The 22,371-nt window shown below is 32.1% G+C and overlaps 2 protein-coding genes across 2 annotated transcripts in view; one reads left to right on the plus strand and one right to left on the minus strand.

Moving 5' to 3' along the window:
* The window catches only part of LOC148280945 (uncharacterized), a 74,255-nt gene that overhangs the window by 18,680 nt on the left and 33,204 nt on the right, over positions 1-22,371 (minus strand). Inside the window, exons 5-6 of the mRNA XM_088227533.1 lie at positions 722-970; positions 166-328 (exon numbers count right to left, since the gene is read on the minus strand). Of these exons, the coding sequence (XP_088083659.1) occupies positions 166-328; positions 722-970 (412 nt within the window). The remainder of the gene's footprint in view (positions 1-165; positions 329-721; positions 971-22,371) is intronic.
* The window catches only part of LOC148280946 (phosphatidylcholine:ceramide cholinephosphotransferase 2-like), a 39,058-nt gene continuing 27,592 nt past the window's right edge, over positions 10,906-22,371 (plus strand). Inside the window, exon 1 of the mRNA XM_088227534.1 lies at positions 10,906-11,258. The gene's annotated coding sequence lies outside the window, so the exon portion shown is untranslated. The remainder of the gene's footprint in view (positions 11,259-22,371) is intronic.

Here is a 22,371-nt window from a genome sequence, read left to right on the forward strand (position 1 = left end):
AAAACCCGAACCGTAAGAGGAGATAGAAACAGAATGTCCTGTACGAGGATAGCACTCCGTTCATGTTGTTTCTACCTTGTATGACAATATCAGATGGTGTGATCAGGGATCGGTGAATGTGAATAGCGTCTACAAACTGCGAAATGCGCAACTACTGGAACTTACCATCTCGTAGATCGCCCGCTTCTATTTCGGATACAGTGTTGGCCAAAGAATCCAGTCCTTCATTTTCCGATCGGCTTTTTGCGCCGGAAGCTTCGTAGTTTTTAGCTTTCCATCCACTTCTAGAGAAGTTATTTAAATTAGAACTCGGATCACTCAGGCGTCTCTGAAATAATGGATCATAATTAGTGACCAAAATCAATACATTTCTGAATTAATGAATAAATTCCACGACTACTCGTAGAAGACTAGGATTCTTTTCGTCGGGATCGTAGAACAACGACGGATGTGCGAAAAATGCTACATTTACTTTAGTTTATATTTAGTCTTGAAAAAGTTATATAAGGGCTTTTTTGGGCTTTAAAATATATATATATTGTATATTAACTAACCAAAGTATCAAATTATGTACATTTGCACTTATCAATTGTGACATAAATGTCCAAAAAAATTTAAGCCGGTTCCATGTAAAATTGTTAAGTTAAAGAATTATATGCGTTGTTGTTCTACGATCATAAAGAGCGCAGTTTACATAGTGTGGTGTAATGAAAACACCTACCTGATGCCTATAAATGAAGAAATCATCAGGATCCTCGTCCCAGTCACTATCCCACATGTCGGTAGCGCAGTAACCGGGCTCCGAGGTGGGGGTTTCAGCCCCCGAGCCCCTCGGTCTGGTGACGGCCATCTCAGCGTGCCCCTTCCCTTGAGGGCCCTTCATGCGCACAAACTCGCACCGCTGATGGCTGCTTCCCGCAAATAAACCAAAAGTCATCCGCTGCGCCATCTTTGTAGAAAGAGATGACTGCTGAAAAACGACAAAAATGTGGTTCGTCAGTTAAAAAATTCTATTATAACCTGTATAGTAAGTCGGGGTTATATGACAACAACAAAAAGAATTGGGATTTTTCGGATGTGGAAAAAGGAATATTATCAAAAGTTAAATATCGAAAAATAGTTTATTTATTAATTAAGCACGACTAACCATTAAAAAATAAAAATACATTTTTAAAAAACGTTTATAATTGAAGAAAGAAAAAAACAATCGAAATGCGATATTACCCCCAGTAAGGTATTATGGCACAATTAAAAATTAAGGCATACACTTCTCACAAAAGTTTATTGCACATACACAACTATTTTTTTATCTTTTTCTTGTCCCAAATAGCACTTACGACCAAGAGGAATCTTCTCCAAATTAATACCATTTATGCGACGCATTAAAGCGCGTCCAGGAACGTTGAAACGTCTAGAGATCTCGCGAGTAGAGCCTTTTTTCTGCATAAAATCTTCTACAGCTTTCTGCAATGCTTCCACCGTCCATCGTGCTCAAAAATATTTCGTTTTGTGCTGTCGAAGCATTCTAAACTAAATAAAAGCACGTTACCATAAAACCCCAACTTACAGTGGCATGTATCCCCAAATAGCCACCGCGTGACATTCTAAACATCATAACAAAACGCATGCAAAATGGCATCACAAACAAACACAGAGTCATGGACCTCATTTTCCAAATTCATTATGAAAAATCAATCTACAGCGGCTATTTTTGATGCAGTTACTATCTCAAATATAGTTTCAAGAAACTTTTAGTGAATATATTTTCAGGCTTACCTTGGATTTTCAGCTGCAATTTAATAACTGTTTCGTTGCGATCGCCATGAGGTCCATTCTCCATGAGTACTGTCAATGGTGAATAAATGAGCGCTTTTGTTACTATATGCGCAGCTGACCCAAATAGTTCTACATTATCTCTGAGCTGACCGAGTTCCCCCAGACTCGGCAACTTTGTACAGAAGAGAATGTACAGAAGAGAATTAATAGGCTTGATTCATGCTCTTCATTCATAATTCGTTTAATCGTTAAATCAAATGCAATTTTCCACTCTCACTTTCTTTCAATCATCCTTTACCACTCCTTATCAATTTCCTTCTTTTCCTTTCCACTATCTCCTTGTTTTGTCCATATTTATCTTATTTTAATACTTAGTATATTTATTCTTTATATAGTTTAAACTTCAAGCCGTCGTCGCTTTACTACAGTATTATTTAGTGAATACGTATAATTGGATGGCAGGCCCTACTATGTATACATTTTATAAAGTTTCTTAAAAAAAATATTCATTTAACCTGTACATCTGTTTGTATTCGAAATAAATAAAATAAAAATAAAATAAACTTTGGATGATTGCCGAGTTCTTAACCTCCCCTCTCTTTATTTGAATAAAAACTATACTTTATCCCTCCGGTTTCTCAAACACATTTATTAAGAAATTGATTCGAAATACATTTTTCTTTATTCTAAGCATCTGTAATTCAAATTTTTGAACATGAATTAATTTGAAGACAAAATACTTTGATACGTATATTACTTGCCGAATAATATAAAACACATAAAATTTCATATCAGTAGATAGTACTCCGTAAGATAAATCAATAAATAGCTACAATTATCATTTCAATTACGTTTTTGTATTATTTTTTATGTATTTATTTCAATGATACTTTTTCTTTGCCACATAGTTTTATATTATTTTTGTTCAGATTCTTGTATCCCTCTTTTTTTTCTTCATGTAACTGTTGTAATTGGCTAAGGCCGTATATAAAATAAATACAATATAATATACTATTTCTTTCTATATTTAATTATGCATGTAACTAAATTTGTAAAACAAATATTTTAATATTTACATATTATTTTTTTATGTTATCTTGATTGGAATTTTATTTATGTATTAAAATTAATACGTTGTTTTTCTGGATTGTTATTCTATTTGAATTAATTTTACTACGTATTGTTTATTGTTAATTATTATAGCTTTACACGGGCACAACCTAAAAAGCCTAATAATACCTAATAATCAATTTACTTCGAAATTACCGGCAGATCTTAAATTTAATTGATACGAGTATGTACGTTAATTTCAGATGTTTTTTAAAACGGAATAGAAGAAAAAATAAGTATTTTAATCAGTCTTTTATAAGTCAGAACAGCCTTTTATGTTTAGAAATATTCAAGACTTTTTGCAGTTTAGTCTCATTTATTAGTGAAAATAATAGGGTTGTGGTTATTTTGGGAAGATAGATGTATTTTTAGTAGATGCGTATTTTTTTCCTGATTCCTAATATGTATTTAACTTAGTATCGAAAAAAAATGTTAGATGCGTCCTTCTTTCTTATGACAGCAGAATTATTGAGATTAGAAAAAAATGACACCCCTAATTATATCTCTGATTCCCATCCATTTTTCAGATGGTATTATAATTGCGTAATTATTCCCAATACAAAACTCGTTGAACTAGCATATTATATCCGATAGAAAAGTAATTTGTTAGTGAGTGTCTGTACAGTGTACGTGTATTAGGTAGGTATTGTAGTTTGTATGCGCGAGGCTGTTTTGGGAGTTCCACGTGTTTGTGCTCCAAATGCCAACTACCAACAGGTTGAATGGGTAGCAATAGTGGGACGGTCATGGGTTTAGATTTATTGTTTGCGTTTTACGTCGCCATGAAGCTTGTGCCGGTAACTTTAATAACTTGATATAGCACGTTGAGAAACACCTGTAACATGTCGCATGTTTAGGCTGATTCATATGTTTGTCGAGCATTTTAAGCATGAGCTATTTTATATGGAGTAAGAAAAGGAAATAAGCTTTAGACACCCTTAAAGTAAGTAAGGGTAACAAGAAGGGTATTTTAAACAGGAATTACAAAAGAAGCGATATCGTACTCAATTCTGTAGCTCAATCACAAATAACTATCGACGTGCTTAAAAACATGCTAAGCATTTGAGCGATCACAATGAACAATAATAAACATTCTTAAGTTGTCGCAATCATAAGTCAACGCGTGTGTAATCTCTAAGTCAACGCTCGTGTCGGTTTGTTTTTTGTTTTCCTCGTAAATTTTTCACCGGCAAAACATCGGCGTTTACTAAAAAAAAATAATACAATATATTGCATTTGCAAAATAGTAAGGAGTAGGTATATAATACAAAAAAGCTAAAATTAAATTACAATTACTATGGCGACTGCTTTTCTTGAGATTTGGCTTGCCAACCGCCGGGTAAATGCAATAAATAGTATGACAAATAATAAATAAAAATAGCAGTTTTGGAATACAATAACATATAATAACATATTTGCACCGGTGAAATTCGAATATGTGGATTATACGTCGCGAAACGTAAATATTTTGCATTTAATATTAGGTTATCACGGATGTTTCATTGTGATCGCGAATACGATAAACTGTTATCACGTCGCTTATTAGCACGTCGATAGTTATTTGTGATTAAGCTACTGGAAGAAACGCTTCGTATTTTTACTCATATCAATAAAAAAATTCACGCTCCGTACGTCACGCGCTATTGTGACGCTGATATTAGATAAAGTAAACTAATAATCAATAGTTATCAATGATAATAAAATAAATGTAAAACAACTGTATTTTTAACCATTTTTTTTTCTACCGACTGGTTTCAAAGCTACACAAGCTTCTTTATCAAGGTTTAATTAACTAACGAATTCTATCCTAGATCTAAATTTGTTGCAACAGAGGGACAACATTTTTGAGAAGGGAATATGGAATCTAGGCATTTACAGGGATTATGACCTGTCATTAGCTGGTTAAAAAAGAGTAAGTCCCCAAATATAATAAATCTAGCAAATACCAATTAAATTGTAATGATTGCGATTCACTCTACATTGGAAAAACTAAAAGAAACTTTAATATTTGAGTAAAAGAACTCTTTAGGTGCAAAAATAATATTATTTTTTCTGAATTAGCAAACCACCTGATTAGTAAAGACACTAGGTCAAAAGTTTTTCACGTTAAAAATAAAATATTAAAATTAGACAACTAGGAAATCTTAGAAATTAAAAAAAGCTGTTCATAATAAGAATAAAATAATAAATAGCCAAATAAACATATTTCTTTTAGTCCACCCTGTCTAGTTTTAAATATCGTACCTATCGTTAGAACAAATACATGATAAAAAGACTTGACTTATTAGCTCCATTGGTTCGATGTAATATTTAGTAATTACTGTTAATATAAAGTGTGATAGAATTCATTAGTTAATTATACTATGATAAAGAAACTTGTATTGCTTTGAAACAGGTCAGTAGAAAAAAATGGTAAAAAGTTGTTTTCTATTTATTTTATTATAATGAATAACCACACAGTAAGTGCTTCAAATATAAAGTTTTAGTTGTTAATTAACTTATAAATGCACGTTATAAAATCAACTAAAGTAAATATCAAGAAGGTATAGTTATAGTTCTGATTTTCTTTGTTTAAAATATCATTATAATATCTCGTTATAATAACGGCTTGTCGGGTATTTAGTCTACTGCCACCTGGCACCTGGCACCACTGCGACCCGTGTAGATATTAGATATGTTGTGAGGGGTAAATTCGTCCCACATTGAGCTGGTGGAGTAAAAATTGTCCTTCTAAAAAATAATCACAAAACCACAAATCGATTTATAATGTTCCGCTTTCAAATTGATATATGTACAAATAATAAGTAAATTTTATTATTCAGACTATTCATTTGTCAAGACTTTATCGCTGGCGTCCAATTTGAACTGACAAAACATGATAACACGTCATTTTTATAATTTCAATAGGAACAATAATAGTTAAAAATAATCGATATTCTTTGATTATTCGTATTTTATTTTAGTCGCCTACAAATATAAAGAACCTCGAATTTTGACTGTCATATTGAATAAATTTACTTTGTGTCCAGAGGCGGATGAAGAACACAGTTCTGTGTGTGAAATAGAAGCAGAACCCGTGACGAGTGTTTTTCGACTCGATGGCTGCTCTCGGGTTCCAAATAAGGAAATCAATTAAAGATACATTTGCCTTGTTGCGTAGTGGTTGACGCGTTCGCCTATCATTATTGAGGTACTGGGTTCTTTTCCGGCAAGGTGGACGCGAAATAATGATTTTAAAGGTTCATTAACTACAACATATATAAAATAAATACAAGAGCGTCAAATAATTTTACTTGCGAACAACCTAGGACTAACGGAAAAAGAAACAGTTTTGTGTATACAGCAATAAATTTCTACAATTCACTTTATAATGACATAAAAAATAAAAAATAAAAAACATATACGTACTTAAAAAACACATAAATAAAACAGTTCTTACAGCCCGTATGACGAGTAATATGTGATGTTATTTTATCGACCTTTTATTAAAACTATTGTGTCATAATATATTATATCCCCCTGTACCAGTACTTTTGCTGATTGGGAATATTTCGTACAAATAAAATATGTAATGTAACGTAATATGTAAAGTTAAAAACTGTTTTATCATAAATAAATTAATCTAATCTAAATCTAAAAAAAAACTGAAATATTTCATTAATCATGTAACGGGTCATCAAACCGCGCTACATTTGGTGTACCAATGCACTGCCCTATGCACCAATAGGAGTTGGAAAACAATAATCGAGTTGTGGTCCTGTGGCTAGTGACTCGGACTCACGGACCAAAGTTCCGTGGTTCGAATCCCACTTTACCCCAACTTGATTCTATTTTCTAATAGTGAGTTATTTACAACTAGTTGAAAATGGCCCTCAAAATTAAATATTTGGGTAAATCATCAGAACGAAAATATTTTTTTCTTTCTTTAAATAAAAAAAATAGAGACTTTATTATCACATCACACCTTCAATAAATTCTCTATTTTTTGAGAAAGCCAAAAAACTAATCTCACATTTTTATATTTTTCTCCTTCATTTTTATAAACACGTTTATCTTTTGCAATATTAAAAATATTACCATAACTGTCATATTTTTAGTAAGTTTCTAAGCACGGTGTCATTTCATTAATATAACACAGCAATTTTTAGTACAAAAATTTAATTTTACGGTTGTCTATGTTCGGAGAGAACATTGTAAGCTCTCTCTCCAAACATATATAAATACAACAATATTTTAAGTTTGTCCAAATTTTTGTAGACAAGAACTGGATTCAACTCCATGGGGAGCTGTTTATATTAACATATTACAACAGAGATGAAGAACATTTAAGAGAAGGTAATATAGAAGACTAGGCATCTACAGGGCTTATGACCTGTCATTGGCTGGTTTCAGTGGCCACTTTACACACTGTGTAACATTCACCATTCTGCCTATATTTGAACATCTATATTCCTTCCATTCTTTCATCTGTTGATGTTTGTGAAGTTAAATAGCTGAAACCTTTATTTATGCGGGTGAAATTCATTTAATTGAATTATTTTACCTACATACTGGGCAACGCCTGAAAATGTTATTTTTTCAATTTCTATACTTCTTCATGGACCAGGTAATTTATCAACAATATTTTGAGTTTGTCCAAATTTTTGTAGACAAGAACTGGATTCAACTCCCTGGGGAGCTGTTAGCCATTGACAGGTCATAAGCCCTGTAGATGCCTAGACTTCTATATTACCTGTATTGAAGGTATATAGATGTTCAAATATGGACAGAATGGTGAATGTTACACTGTGTGTAAAGTGGCCACTTAAACCAGCCATTGACCTTCACCTTCTCTTAAACGTTCTTCATCTCTGTTGTAATATGTTAATATATAAATACAATTTTACAAGTCAACAAAGTTCAAACCCGCATGCCCTGTACCCTCGTTTACTGATTAAAATAATTTCAAACTGAAGATGTAAGAAGGTTATGTAACTATATTGTATTAAATTTACGATTGTCGTGGTAGGCAACCACTAGACGACAAAGCGAATGAACCATTTTACGATACTACATACATATATTATGTTATGTATGGTATACTCAATAATTTATCCACATTTTTTTCATTGTGTATGGTGTAAGTAATATTTTAATCCAGTTATGTTTTTTTGTTTTTGCGTTCTTGTGATTTACCCAAATATTTCAATTTTGAGTTTTAAATAATTCACTATTAAAAAATGGGAATCAACTTGTGGTAGAGTGGGGTTCGACCTTCGAACCTTTGATCCCTGAGTCCGCGACAATATTCTTTCTCAATGTGCTATTCAATTGTATATATTTTTTAAAAAGATTTACGGACAAAGTCCTATTGTATAATATATAAAATAATATTAACATTTTTTAAGTTTGTTAGTAAAGTTAAATAATTTACAATCAAAATAATTCAGATGCTAATTTTCCTTTACAAATCTGATCATTCTGGGTAGAGGTGCCCGGAAACCATAGTTAGTCTTAAGATAACCGAGGAACAGAATTGCATTATCTTACTAATTATCTTCGATACTGAATATTATGTAGGTACTTGGTTTTTTTTTTTATGTATATATTTGGACCCCTGTATTTAGTAGCCTTACGTGTCATGTACAATGTACAAGGCTAAGGTATTCGGAAAAAATCGTTTTTTTTTTGTCTTGGAAATGGGATGTTCGATCACTGATTTTGGTTCTATTACCTTTATGAGTCCAATCACCATTGTTGCAAAGTTCAAGAACAATGGCGCGTGATTACTACTTTTAACTACAGTGTGGATCTTTCCTACATTCCGCTTCAAGATTATGGCGTTGTAAACTGAAAAACGGGCACTGAAATAATAGATGTTCGATACTCTGAGAAGAAATATCATCGCATGGACAATAGTCATCATTCCTTAATTTAAACCTATATAGATAACTTATCATAGCTAGGTACTTGGTTTATGACGCAATTTTAATGAGATCAGATCGATTATTGGTTCCGATTTCAAATCTTCGATGACAATGGTATTGTCCAACAGTCAGTCTTAAAAAATACAAATAAATATTTGTCTCATCCCGTGTAAATTAGAAGTAAATCATGTAATAAACAGTGTGTAAAGTTTTTTTAATGTTTTTAAAAAAAAATAATTAAAGTACTTGGAAATTAATTACAAATAGAAAAAGAAAACACAAAATTTAACACTATGATGGGAAGATACAAACATGTCAACGTTTAAGTAATGCATGTGAGTAAAATATTGGTTTTAAAATATTTATTTTTTAAGATGACGTTTCATAGGACGAAATTGTGTTCCGAAAAATGAGCGTTGTCGCGTAAACATTACTGTATATGCCAGTTTACTGTGAATTAAAAGCTATATGTGACACTTTTTTACGCTGCTTCACGTTTACTGACTACAAGTTAGGTTCCGGAAGTTGGGTTGGGTGGAACACAAGACGGGTACAGTGCTGCATCTAGTGCATACATATTATATAGCAATACTTCATTGTTCCCGGAATGGCATCTGAAGTGTCTGACTAATCATCTTACCTTCAATGTTACAAAAACGATCAATATACGCTGCAATTAGAATTTAAATGCAGTGCCAATAAATAATAATTAATTAGATTTAATATAATTGAATGAACTACATTTTTTTCTTAGCAACATCCACGTTATTCTGATCAAATATGTTTACGTAACGAATTTAATATCAATACAAAAACATAAAAACGCAAATACATGTAACAACCGTGCAATAAAACGCTTATAAAATATCGCATTTTAAAATAAAATATCGATTGTCGGCGTCGACGTTACGCATAGTAATTTTTTTAATTCATTTTGAAAACGTAAAGAAAATATTTTTGAGTAGGTGCGTAGGTTTTCACGGTCACGGTTATGAATATGTATCTTTTTGTGTGATCCCGTGTTTGTTGGATTCGTTCCAACGTTTTGGCTACCATTGCAGGAGCCATCTTCGGGGCAAAATGTGTTTTTTGTATAAAAAAATATGTGTTTATGTACTAATAATTTTTACCGTGTCGCAGTCGGCAATAGGCACATTTCGTGTCATTTTTGTAGTGCGTAGTGCCGGGAACCATGCTGAGTTTAATTTTAGCCCGTCGTCTTTGTTTATGTTATTTGGGTATTTGTGTATTTCATTTGCATCTTTTATTATTCGTGCATTGTGATTTCTAGATTTATGCAAAATCTTTGGTTCGAAGGCGAAAATATCTCTTGTGTCTATTGTCTATAAAGTGTTCCGCTATTGCAGATTTTTCAGGGTGCCCTAGACACGCTCTTTTATGTTCATCAATTATTTTCTTTGTTGTGCATCCTGTTTGTCCAATGTACACTTTATCACATCCTTAGCAGCTCAATTTATAAACTGCCTCCGTTTCCATGAGGTTCTTGTTTTTCGGATTTATTCGGAACGAATCCAACATGCACGGGATCGCCCAAAAAATATACATATCCAAAATATATTTGGTTTTCTTCATTTTGCCTACTTGTTAATCAAGCACTTGGCATCCCACGTCATCGTTTTAAAATATTTTCCTGACCATGCGAACGAGTGAAGTGAACATCCGAGAAAATGCCTTAAATACAGATTTAATTAAAACGCAAAGCGATCTAAATAATATACTCATCGAAGATAGTAGCTTATTAACACTGTGACAAGATGTTAGATCCAGATATTAGATAAGTGAGTTTGGCGTTGGACAATTTTATCTGTGGCCCATAGCCGAGTACATAGAACTCAAAAATTCAGTATCAGTATGAACCATCCGCTGGCTACAGACAGTACAGATCATGCACCACCAAGAAAGCCACTGTGGCCTTAGTCTGTAACCAATTCGTTTCGTAAATTCATTCGTATCGCATGAGAGAGAACGAGAATGAAATGCGATTTTGATTGCGTCAGAGTGAGATGGATATATGACGAACGAACGAAATTGCGAAATGAGAGTGACAGAATAAGCCAGCAGAAAGAGAGATAGCGTATTAGTGCAGTGCCAGTGGACTGTTCGCAGTTCGTTCCGCAGCTGATTTCAGTTGTTTAGCGATTCGCGTTCCTGCTACAGTAATAATCATTCTGAATTCTGAATTTAGTCATTCAGTTATTCAGTTTGTGATCAGTCGCGTTGGAGATGAGGCGACTTCTCGCTGCTCCTCACATCAACGTCTATTTACCTGCATTGACAGTAGTGGTCGTGTCTCCGTATTCCGTAAAGTGATTTTATTTACAAGGAATTATTTTCGGTTTATTGTCTAATTATTTTTTGTTATTTTATTTACTTATCCGGCATTGTTATAGTGACCTTTGTGTTAGGTGCAGCCGACGCAATGGAATATTTTGCAGTAATCTGGCGGTAAACACATTTTCTTTTACTTGTTTTTCGCGCTTCTGTCGTTTTCCTATTTTCTGTCTCGAGCCGCGTATTTTGGTTTCATTTCCGCATACAAAATAGCCTCTAGTTTTTGTTTTACCTACGTAATATAAAATACAATGATTACGTTATTTTTGAACCGTGACTTTGACAATCGTGTCACTCGGCGAGTGACTATGAATTGGCAATCGAACTGTCGAAAGCGATAGTGGGAATTTATAATATAAACAAAACAAATCACGAATACAAACAAACAAGTTTACTATGGAAGATATGTAGCTTGTTATTGCAAATAACTTGTTTTACACCACGTACCGACTAGATACTTGATATACACTGCTGTCTGATTAGCATAGTTAGAAATATTATTATTTTTACCAACATTATTATCCGCTCACCGGTTTTAAATCAAAACAACTTCAACGCTTTTTGCCTACTTCAATATTAATCAAATCAAATCATTCAAATCTCATATTTTAAACATTAGTTACACACAAAGAGTAAATGAAATCACCACAAAATATGCTGCTAAAATATATGCAAAATATTACCACCTGCATATTGCTATTTTATGAATTCATAATATAGGTACATAATTAAAACAGTATTAACATATTTATAAAATTAATTATTCTCATTACTTTTAATATGTGTTAAATCTATATTTTTTACTCCTTTTCCTTGAACGCTACTAAGGTTATTTTAAAATCATTGCATTTAATTAAGTCATTGTTATACCTTTATTGTACATGACAAATTATAGTATTTCGCTTGGTTCAGATACTTATTATCAAATCCAATATATATATAACAGGAAAAATGTCTAAATAATTTTAAATATCGTCGAAGAATCGGGAACATAATCATATCCTACAGGCGCGGAGGTAAAATTCTTACGAACAAAAAATTCACAGTAATTTTGTATTTAGGTGCTACAGATCGAAAAATCTATTCGCTTTAGTCTGAGTCTAAACACCAAATATTTATGATTGTTAATTAGATGCCGACTGTTGTTAATATTATTTTTAAGTAGATATTATAGAGTTTGTTTAATCGTTGAATGAACACATACAGCAAAAATTTGAGTAGATATTATAAAAACTGATACATTTCGAGAAAAAAAAAATATATCGACACAAAAAATTAGAAAATATAACATTTACAAAAGACGCGGTAACTTTTAGCAGTTATTTTTAAACTGCTATTTGGCAATATAAAAATAATGTTATTATCCCAGGCGATATTGTCCAGTCATGGAAACTTCTCGACGGGCAATCCATTAGCAGGTTGGCACTCGTATATTATGTGCGGTACTCGTTAACTCGAATAGCTCGCCTGGAAATATTTTCCATGTACAAACATAATGTCGTGTGCAGTCATTATTTCTTAAGCATAAATACTTTTAGAACGTGTCAAAAACCTTCCTCTATTTACGAACGTGACGTGACAAGATGATTTTACGTCTTTCCAAGATCAAACTAAGCAAATATGAATAGTCAAGTAAAATAATCAAGCGTGAGATATCTCAGATCTCAGTTTATGTCATAGCAAAGCATTTTGAACCAAAAAAAGTCTCACTAATATTGTCACTAGAAAACTCCACAAACAATAAATGATTCACATTTAATGCTAAACCGAGACTAAACCCATACGTTGTTTTATTACATAATTTGTTAAACGTATGTAGTTTTATTTACATTGTAATTTGTTAAACGTATGTAGTTTTATTTACATTGTAATCTTTAAAACGTAATATTTTTTTTAACTCATAAAAGGCTGTGGTAAAAAAATTATTTGCGCGCTGTGATGTACAATCGTGTTACCACAAGCAAATTACGGAATATTCTCAAGTTCAGACATTAAAAAAAAAAACATGGAACCATACTATTTAATCATTATTTTTCCGTAATTTATAAAAATAAGCATATAATTTAGCCCTGTTATAGCAAAATAAATTTTAAAACATTAATGCGCCGGTCATCTTACATGTGTTCGTGCCCCGTCATTGTCAATAACCGACTGAATCTGTTTCACATATACATCGGCCACAGAGCAGCGTCTCTGTCTTTCTTGTCATAAGTTCTATCTTCGCTCTCCCTTTTATCTATTTCATATTTCTTGCTGTATTGGCGTGGCGTTCATTCTCCGCGTAGCAAGGATAAATATTTTTTTGTATTAAAATCCAGAATACTTATACAAATTTTACTTTCTACATCCGGTGTGAAAATGACAATTTGAAGATTACAAAAAATACAATTTCATCGTTTAAAAAAATAAGAGAGATATATCGAGTCTTGTATCGTATGTAGACAAGTGTGACATCACAGCCGCACAAGAGTTAAAAGTTAATGAAAGGCGCAAGAATTTTTGATTAATTGTAAAATACAACTCTTTATTAGAAATAAATAAAATTATATTTTTTTCTTTGTTTCAAGAAAAAAACGTGTATGCATAAAAATCATGTTTAAATTTCATTTGAAAAAAACAACCATTTGTTTAACTACGTATTCATTCTGTGTAGAATCACTAAATTCAGTATGTGTAAAATCACCAATTACAAAGTTAGTGCTTTAAATATAGATTTCAAAACATCTTGTACTTTATTTTTTGACTTGACGTTTGACACAAAAAATAAATAATGCTTTTTACATTTTTATAGTATTATAAGGTGATAATGCAAAATAAATTTGAATTAAACCTTCGATGTTTTCCTCTAAAAATAAATTACCTAATTGAATTAAGAGAAAAAAGATTGTCCTTGTTACTCGTCGATCTTTAAATAGATAAAAAATATCGTGTAGTCATAATACATAAAGTGCTAATTTATTTAGTCAATCTGTTTAACTGTTGCCTTCATTTTTGTACATATAACTGAACAAAAAAGTCAAAACGCCTGCGTAATGTTGGTCTTTACTTATAAATATTTGATAAAATAATCCGACAGTGTAAACTCGACGGCTTGTGTGGAATTGTGGACTTATAGTAAAGTGGGTGGTTTACAATACGTTATGTTCACAAGCACGTTATAATATTTACTTTGTGTACTACGAGTTTTATTGCGTAGCCTGAAAACGGAAAAATGCCAAAGCAACCTGTTGATGCATATAACAAGATTGCATACTGTAAACGAGGAACGTTTTCTAAATTCAGTGTCGAAAATCGGCGTTTATTATAGCAAATAATACAATATGTTGTGTTTGCAAAACAGTGAAAAGGGGTACAATTAAGTCAATTTAGATGTAGTGCTATTATGTAAAATTAAATTCAAATTAAATTATAAGCAAACATATAAGATACTATCTATCCTCACTAGGTATAATAAATAGAAGAAGGCAGCATTTTTTAAAAATATAATAGAGTATATTTAGTCTTAGTAATGGCCAGACACTCAAGGTAAAAAAATATGTGGTGATATAACACCCTTAGACCTGTAAAATAAGGTGTCCAGTTAAATGTTTACCGTTTTCGAGATGTTAAATTTCTGTTTTTTTTCTTTGATTTCGCTTAAGTTCCTTAAATTATATTTTAGTTAATAAAGAATTACTGTTTTATATTTTTTTATCCCAACAATAAACTATCAAATACGTGAGTAAAGTAAAATACCAAGATCTAAAAAAAACATTATTAAAATAGGCATCTCCGGCACGCTTGCTAAAGAAACATACTTACGATAATGCGATAGATATAATTATTTTTATCTGATATTTTTTAGGTATTATGTACTTTATTGTTACAGACAAAAAAATATGGAAAAGTAATTATTTATTCAACCAAATATAATTTTAGGTAACTAAAGCAAAATCAGGAAAAAAAGTAAAAATTTAATATCTCGAAAACCTTTATTTTACAGGTCTAAATGTGTAATATCACCACTGAGGTATAATTAAATATAGATGACGCTTTATATAATGTGAATATGAAATCGTTCTAAAAAATTTATCAAACAACATTGCCGTGCGTAGCAGAGTTAAAGGACTAACTGTTCGCTCTGAATTCAAAGCTGTACATTGCACTCCTTTGCACTGCTTCAAATTTGCTTAGCATATGCAAGGAAAAACATTATTTTCCACAAACTACAAGATAAGCTCCGAAACCTATGTTGAATAGAACACAAGTCGGGTGCTTAGTACCGCATCTAGTGTATACATAATAATACATATATAACAATGACTATCATCACATTTTTTTACTTTGAGTGTCCAAAAAAAAAAAATTGATGTATAAATTTTCCATAATAGGGAATTATCACGTTTTTTTTAAATTCTAAAGTAATAAGGGTCTATGAAATACATTCGAGTAAAAAATAATAATTTTACTACTTCGTAGCAGAAAAAATAGTTTTTATAATGTTAATTTTAAATTCGCGCGAAAACGGTCATTGCCCCTAATACGTCACGATTCATATTCATTTTGAGCTTGTTTGAAACCGTTAAATTTTTTATGGAACATCGTCACGAATCTTGATGTCATAATTATCTATGCCAAATATGTCGCGTTTTTCTAGGAACATATTTTTTTATAATTTATTTTTTGAAGTTTTGTATGAAATCCACAATATCCATATTGATTTTGAAAATATTATACAATCAATTTTTTTTAATCCATTACATATATTTTTATCGGTATCTGTAGTACCTATGTGATATTTCCCTATTAGCGATTTTCCCTATCTTTTATATTTAAAATGTTTGATAAAATGATTTCATGATTCATAAAACAAAATGCGAACATCTGATTCATCTGCGCGATAGACACTAACCCCGTCAATGAAATGAAGTCAAAAATAGACTACCAGCAAAAAATGTGAAGGGGCTCCAGATTTTCCGACAGCTAACAATTTCAGTTTAGGAAACAGACAAACATGGCGAATCATTACAACCGAATTCTGGCCATATAAATATCCATCTATAAATATCCCAATGACAAATAACAAATACTCGTACATACAAACACTAGTCTACACTATAACATAAACATTCTAAATTTTATGTGTGTTACTGAACTTATGACCTTATTTGCGAATCAGATAGTATTTTTCAACCGTTTAAATGCCAGACAAATTCAACAGATCTTGGAATGCTTTTGGGAAAGAAAAACGCTGTCGATAGGGATAAGTTTTGTTAGACGATATCGCGCGGAATCAAAAGAGGAATGGTCCGTCTATACAATTAGGCAGTGTTAAATCGGCGGTAAAACATATTCTAGATATTTGCATGCAAATGTTCATGTTACACTTCACCATGCGCGAGATATCTTACTTGTGGCACTTAAAGGTTACTATTCATACTTTAAGTATGTAAATGGTAAAATGTCGTTATTTTGCTATGAAAACTGTATATATTATAGTAACCCATAAAAGCGAGTTATTGTTTTTATAAAAAATGACGTTAAATCTTATTTATATATATATATGTTTGGATAATTTGTATAGCGCCATTTTTCTGAAAATCACCTCAAGGGCGTTGTACAACAAATAAATATCCCAGCACGTCTTGCAGCTACAGAGCGCATGGACGGTTGGGATTCTAGTTCCTCGTCTCCAATTATGATATATAGGAGCTAGATAATAGCACGTCTTGCAGCTACAGAGTGCATGGACAGTACAAAATCAAGCCCCTATTTACGTTTTTTTTTTTTTTATTATTATTTAACAGTGAAGTTTAAAGTTTAAGTGATATTTTAAAAGCGAAATAAAAAGCAAATTTATAATAATGGAAGTAAGATAACAACAAGTCTTGCAGCTACTGAGCGCATGGACGGTTGAAATTAGACATTTACAAAATATGATAAATATAATATGATAGCTAACATCACAAAAAGTCTTGCAGCTTCAAAACGCATTGACAAGTGGAATTTCAACAACATAAGAATGATTTTAAAAAGTTAACAATAAAAATAATTTTAAAAAACACAATAATAATACATCGAGCAAAGAACTAGTAAGTATAGCAATTAAGTGAACATGTTTTTAATATGGAAACTTCACTGGTCCATTAGAATTAAGTCCAATTGTGTAAAATATTAAACTTTGTAACTGTACTGTATGTTTCCTGAATAAAAGAAAATAAAAAAAATAAAAAAATGTAACAGCACAAAAAGTAAACGATAAAAAACGAAACAAAGAAAGCATTCCTTAACTTATAATTAAGGTTAACAAGATGACAGACGGTTATAGTTCTTGTATCTAGACATGGTATTCCTTGTAGTCCTAGCATCCAATTACACAGTAAACATTGAATTAGAATAGAATACAGTATATTTATGTATAAATTCCGTAGTTAATATTCTATCTAATGCCAACTTATGCATGTTTTAAGAGTAAATTCTCGATATGAAGAGTCAGTTTTGTCCTCTAAATGGGTCGATCTCCAGCGTCCTTGGAAGCGAGTGAATGCTAAAGAGGTTCTGAGAACACAAGTCACAACAATATATTGAAATGGATCACGTAGCACCAGCAGACGTGGTAACCTAAATTCCCCGCTCTCCCACCGAGGCGAGAGGAGAGGATGAGGTTTAGTAGGCAAGTCCAATAAAGATAGTCAGTCACTAAATGTGAACCGCGGTGCAGTAGGAAAATTCTTAATATGTTGGAAGTTGAAAAATAGTCGAATTAAATACTAACTGCAGTATTGAATAATACATGGATTAAAATATTTTTTCTTCAAAAAAATCGAGAGTTGTTTTTCAGATGGCGTATTGAAATAACAAAATTATTTACCATCGCTGTAAAAATATAATTTGAATGTATAGTTTTGTCGTGATGTCACAAACATAACAAAGTAGTTAGCGTGCCATGACTTCGTTTCGCAAGTTTGCTCCACGCAACTAACTTGAATTAATATTAATATTTAAAGCCTTAACTTTGTGGTCAAACATTTTACTAAATGTTATCAAATATTTGTACTGAACCACTAACGGACTTTTCTATGTCTACCGGTTTCAAGACGTACCCGTCTCTTCGTCAGGACACCAATTAAACTAACACACAAACCAACATGCAAAACCCACTATACACCTTAAAGAACATATGAGGTGTCTTCACAATAATAATTTCTCTGAATTCGCAAATCACCTAATCAATTTAAATCATGACTTTAATAAAAATACAGGAGTTAAAATCTTACATACAAAAAATAAAGGATTAAAAGTAAATAATATGGAAATATTTCACATTAGGAAAAATAATGTTCCTTTAATTAATAATCAAACAAACTTTCAATATTGTCCTTAATACGATGTTCCACTGTAATGGTCACCCTATCAAACCTATTAAGCTCACCCCCTCCCTCCATCCCCTCTACCTTTTTTCAACTATTTCTCAAACGACATGGAATATTTTCATAATTTAACCAGCGCATGTTTGTCCTAATCAGTGCATGTACTTTTTAAAATGAATGTCGTGATGTTTTTATATTTTGGTGCAGCAACTATGGTGAAGGTGTATAGTGGGTTTTGCATGTTGGTTTGCATGTTGGTTTAATTGGTGTCCTGACGAAGAGACGGGTACGTCTCGAAACCGGTAAGCGGTTAAATACAAATATTTAATAACATTTAATAACTTGAATTCCTCATTTCGACTACGAACGAACACCTTGTGCTAAGCAGACAGATCGCATATATTTTCCGAGGGAAACTCACATTTTGTTCGTTTAAATTGCGTTGTGGTAAAGGCGCAGGCCTAATCATTTATAATTTTGTAAATTTCATAACAGTTCTGTATTTTTTTTTTACAGAATTATTACGCATGAGGTATGATTTATATTTTATTTGTCAAATCCAAACGCCAACAATAGTAATAGTATCATCTCGAAACAAGTTATTAAATCAAAATAATATTTGGTTCCCATTTGTGTCCTAATTTTCTTTCTTTTTGTGTGTTTCCCTCATTATTATTATGAATAATGATCTCATAAAATAAATTTAACCCGCTTCGTAACTAAATGTAGTATAATATTCTTATCGTATTTGGTACAAGGTCTATAGTCTACATTGATGTACTATGAAAATAACTTTCTTTATTCGGATTTTATATTCATATTCACTCTTCTTTTATTAAGGTATCGATAAAAAGTAGATTTATACCAAAAACACAAAATGAAATTATGTACGTTAAAAATACTTTTGGCGAGCAGAACTAAAAATGGACGGATAATAATATTTTTGTTTGTATGTCAAATTTAGGAATGTCACTGCTCAATAAGGAAATGCAGTGGAAATTTTTAATGTTTTAATTTGTTAAAAGACTATTAAACTAAGCCAAAAAAAATATTTTATTTTTTTCATGTATCGATTTTTTAAAGTTTTGTTTTTCTGAAATTACTCCGCGTGTGACGTCTCGAGTTCTTTTCCGCTTCTTCTCGGCCAATTCTGCCAATTGATCCGTTGGCGGTAAGTAAACAGGAAATCTTCCATAACTCTCTTATCATCGGTTGATTCACATGAACTAGTGACGTCGTTCAAAGTAATTCGTTTTTATTAAAATATTTTTCGTACATTTTTAAGAAATTTGCTGCGTAATTTAATGCTCTAATTTTTACCGCGCGTAAGAAAATATTTTTTGTAGCCAATTTCTTCTTGTAAAAAAATGAGTAAAATTATTACATAAATAAAAGAAGAGTGATACTTTAAAATCCACAAATTTGGAATAACCCGTAACCGGTTTCACCGCTTTCTCGATATCTTCGAAACTGGTCATTACTACGCCAAATTGGTGGATTTAAGTATCACCCGTCTTTTGTTTCTATAATAAATAACAGCTGAGACAAATCAAATGTATACGCAAAAATTTGCCGGTTGATGCCGCCCGTCAATTAATAAATGCGTTTGTAGTGTCTAGAGTCGATTATTGTAATGGTATCTATGCAGGTCTACCAATGAACAAAATTACTCGCCTACAATCTGTATTCAATGCCGCAGCGAGACTTATTTTCGGAATCTCTAAGTTCAGTCATATCACTCCACTACTTCTGGAAATACACTGGCTACGTTTTCCACAGAGGGTCGAATACAAACTCCGTTGGCTTATGTATAAGTCACTGCACAACTCTGCCCCGGAATAGCGCACTAAATTTAGTGAACGCGCGTTTGCGGTCGCAGGACCTATGGCATGGAATGCTCTCCCAGCAGAGGTGCGAGGCTGTGAAAGTGAAGTGATGTTTCGGAAAAAACTTAAAACCCACTTGTTCTCTAAATCATTTGAATAAATCCGTAGCATGTTACAACAAAATAAATTGTTTTAATTAAATTACAAATTTAAAAGCTTCAATTGAATTAATTTAACAATAGAATCACTATGTAAAGCGCCCTTGAGGTATTTTATTACGAAAATGGCGCTATATAAGTTATCCATAATAATAATAGTAATAATCAAAGCGGTAATTTAAGTAAAAAATCATTAAAACACTAGTTTGGGATTGCGGCAGCTCGAACTTCGGATGCTCGGATATAGAAATATATTCCTCTCATAAAATTATGAACTAAATAAACCAACAAAAGCGTAAGCGTCATCCACTTATGCATAAATGCATACTCGTACAATTAATAGTAATGAATAATTGGTCTGCCGTAGGATGTTATGGTAGTCCATACACATTTCTGTCGTGTCACCGAAAGCTGGCTAATGAACCCGCATTTGTCATAAATATCGATTAGCATGCTACTCGCTTCTGCGTGGCGTCGCGCGGCGTCTACGTAATAATATGCATCTGGATATATATCATATTTCAATGCATGCTCATATTGATCATGAAGTTAATCACTAGAAAGGTCTAACGCGCACCACATACTCGTAACTTCATTAGCATGCGAATCTTATTAGTTCGGCACGTAAAATGCTATTGAAAATTAAATAAATTTACAGCGTTACGAGATTTTTAATCCTTTGCAATGACGAAACCCGGTCACCGGTGAGAATTTCATGAATAAAAGTAGGAAAAATAATTAAGTTTTTTTTCTTATCATAATTAAAATAGAGTTCCACCGAGAAATGTCAGCAAAGAAACTCAATATATTAGGTAATCCTTTATAAATCGCGATCATTTTACGCAATCGTTTAGTTCTTTTAAGGACGGATTTTTCAGGAGTACTTTCCTCTTACATTGACGATGAAATTTTATCTAGTTCTTTTTTTAGAAATCTGTTAAAATTAGTATTTTAATGTAAATAATTAATAATGCGTAGGTTAATTGTGTATTTATTGACTTTTTTTGAAATTGTAATTATATTTTCTTATTCGTAACACGCCTTTTAATATTCAATGCTCGCTGTTGAACCCAAACGCGATACAATCACGTATCAAGCGGGGCGGTTCGGTCTATCTTGTAGAGTATAAAAGGGCTATGAATTACTTGTTAGAGTACATTTATCACTGAAAAATAAGCGGAAGCCACAAAATAATATTTCCTAAAGAAACTTCTGACGATAATACGCTTATTAGGTATATAAATGCGACAGTAATGCGATTACATTATGCTTTCCAGTCTTTTAACATTAAAAAAAGATACATCCATATTTTTCTATAGACATCATATACCTACTTAAATAATTAATAGTATAATTATGCATAGTTTAATTGGTTTTAAAGGTGCTTTACACTGTAATATTTCAAAATCGCGCTGCAATGAGTTCAGTGGTTTTTAAAAATTTTATTATTTGTTAAAATACTACCATTTTTTGTTTTAATTTTTGTGTATCGGATCATCAGCGCTTTGATTTTTTAAAGTTTTGTACTTCTGAAATCACTCTGCGTGTGACGTCTCAAGTCAATTGGTCCGTTCACTTACCGTAAACCGAAAATCTTTCACGACCCTTTTATCATTGGTTGATTCATATGAACTAGTGACGCCGTTCAAAGTAGTTCGTTTTAATTATTTTTTTATACATTTTCAAGACACTCTGCTGTAAAATTTTAAGTTCTATTTTTACCGCGCGTAAGAAAACATTTTTTGTACTGAATTCCCCGTGGGGCTTCCTCATTAGTGCGCCAATGCAGTGTCCTATCACCACCGGGTGTATTGCGAACACTCCTCTAGTGGAACGGAAGGCCTGTTGGCTACTGCCAACAGGCCGGCTTCTCCCGAAGAGTTTTAAGTGGTTT

The sequence above is a fragment of the Micrasema longulum genome, unplaced genomic scaffold (assembly GCF_059751315.1).
Source record: "Micrasema longulum isolate JH-2025_06_02 unplaced genomic scaffold, ASM5975131v1 h1tg000509l, whole genome shotgun sequence".
Lineage (NCBI taxonomy): Eukaryota > Metazoa > Arthropoda > Insecta > Trichoptera > Brachycentridae > Micrasema > Micrasema longulum.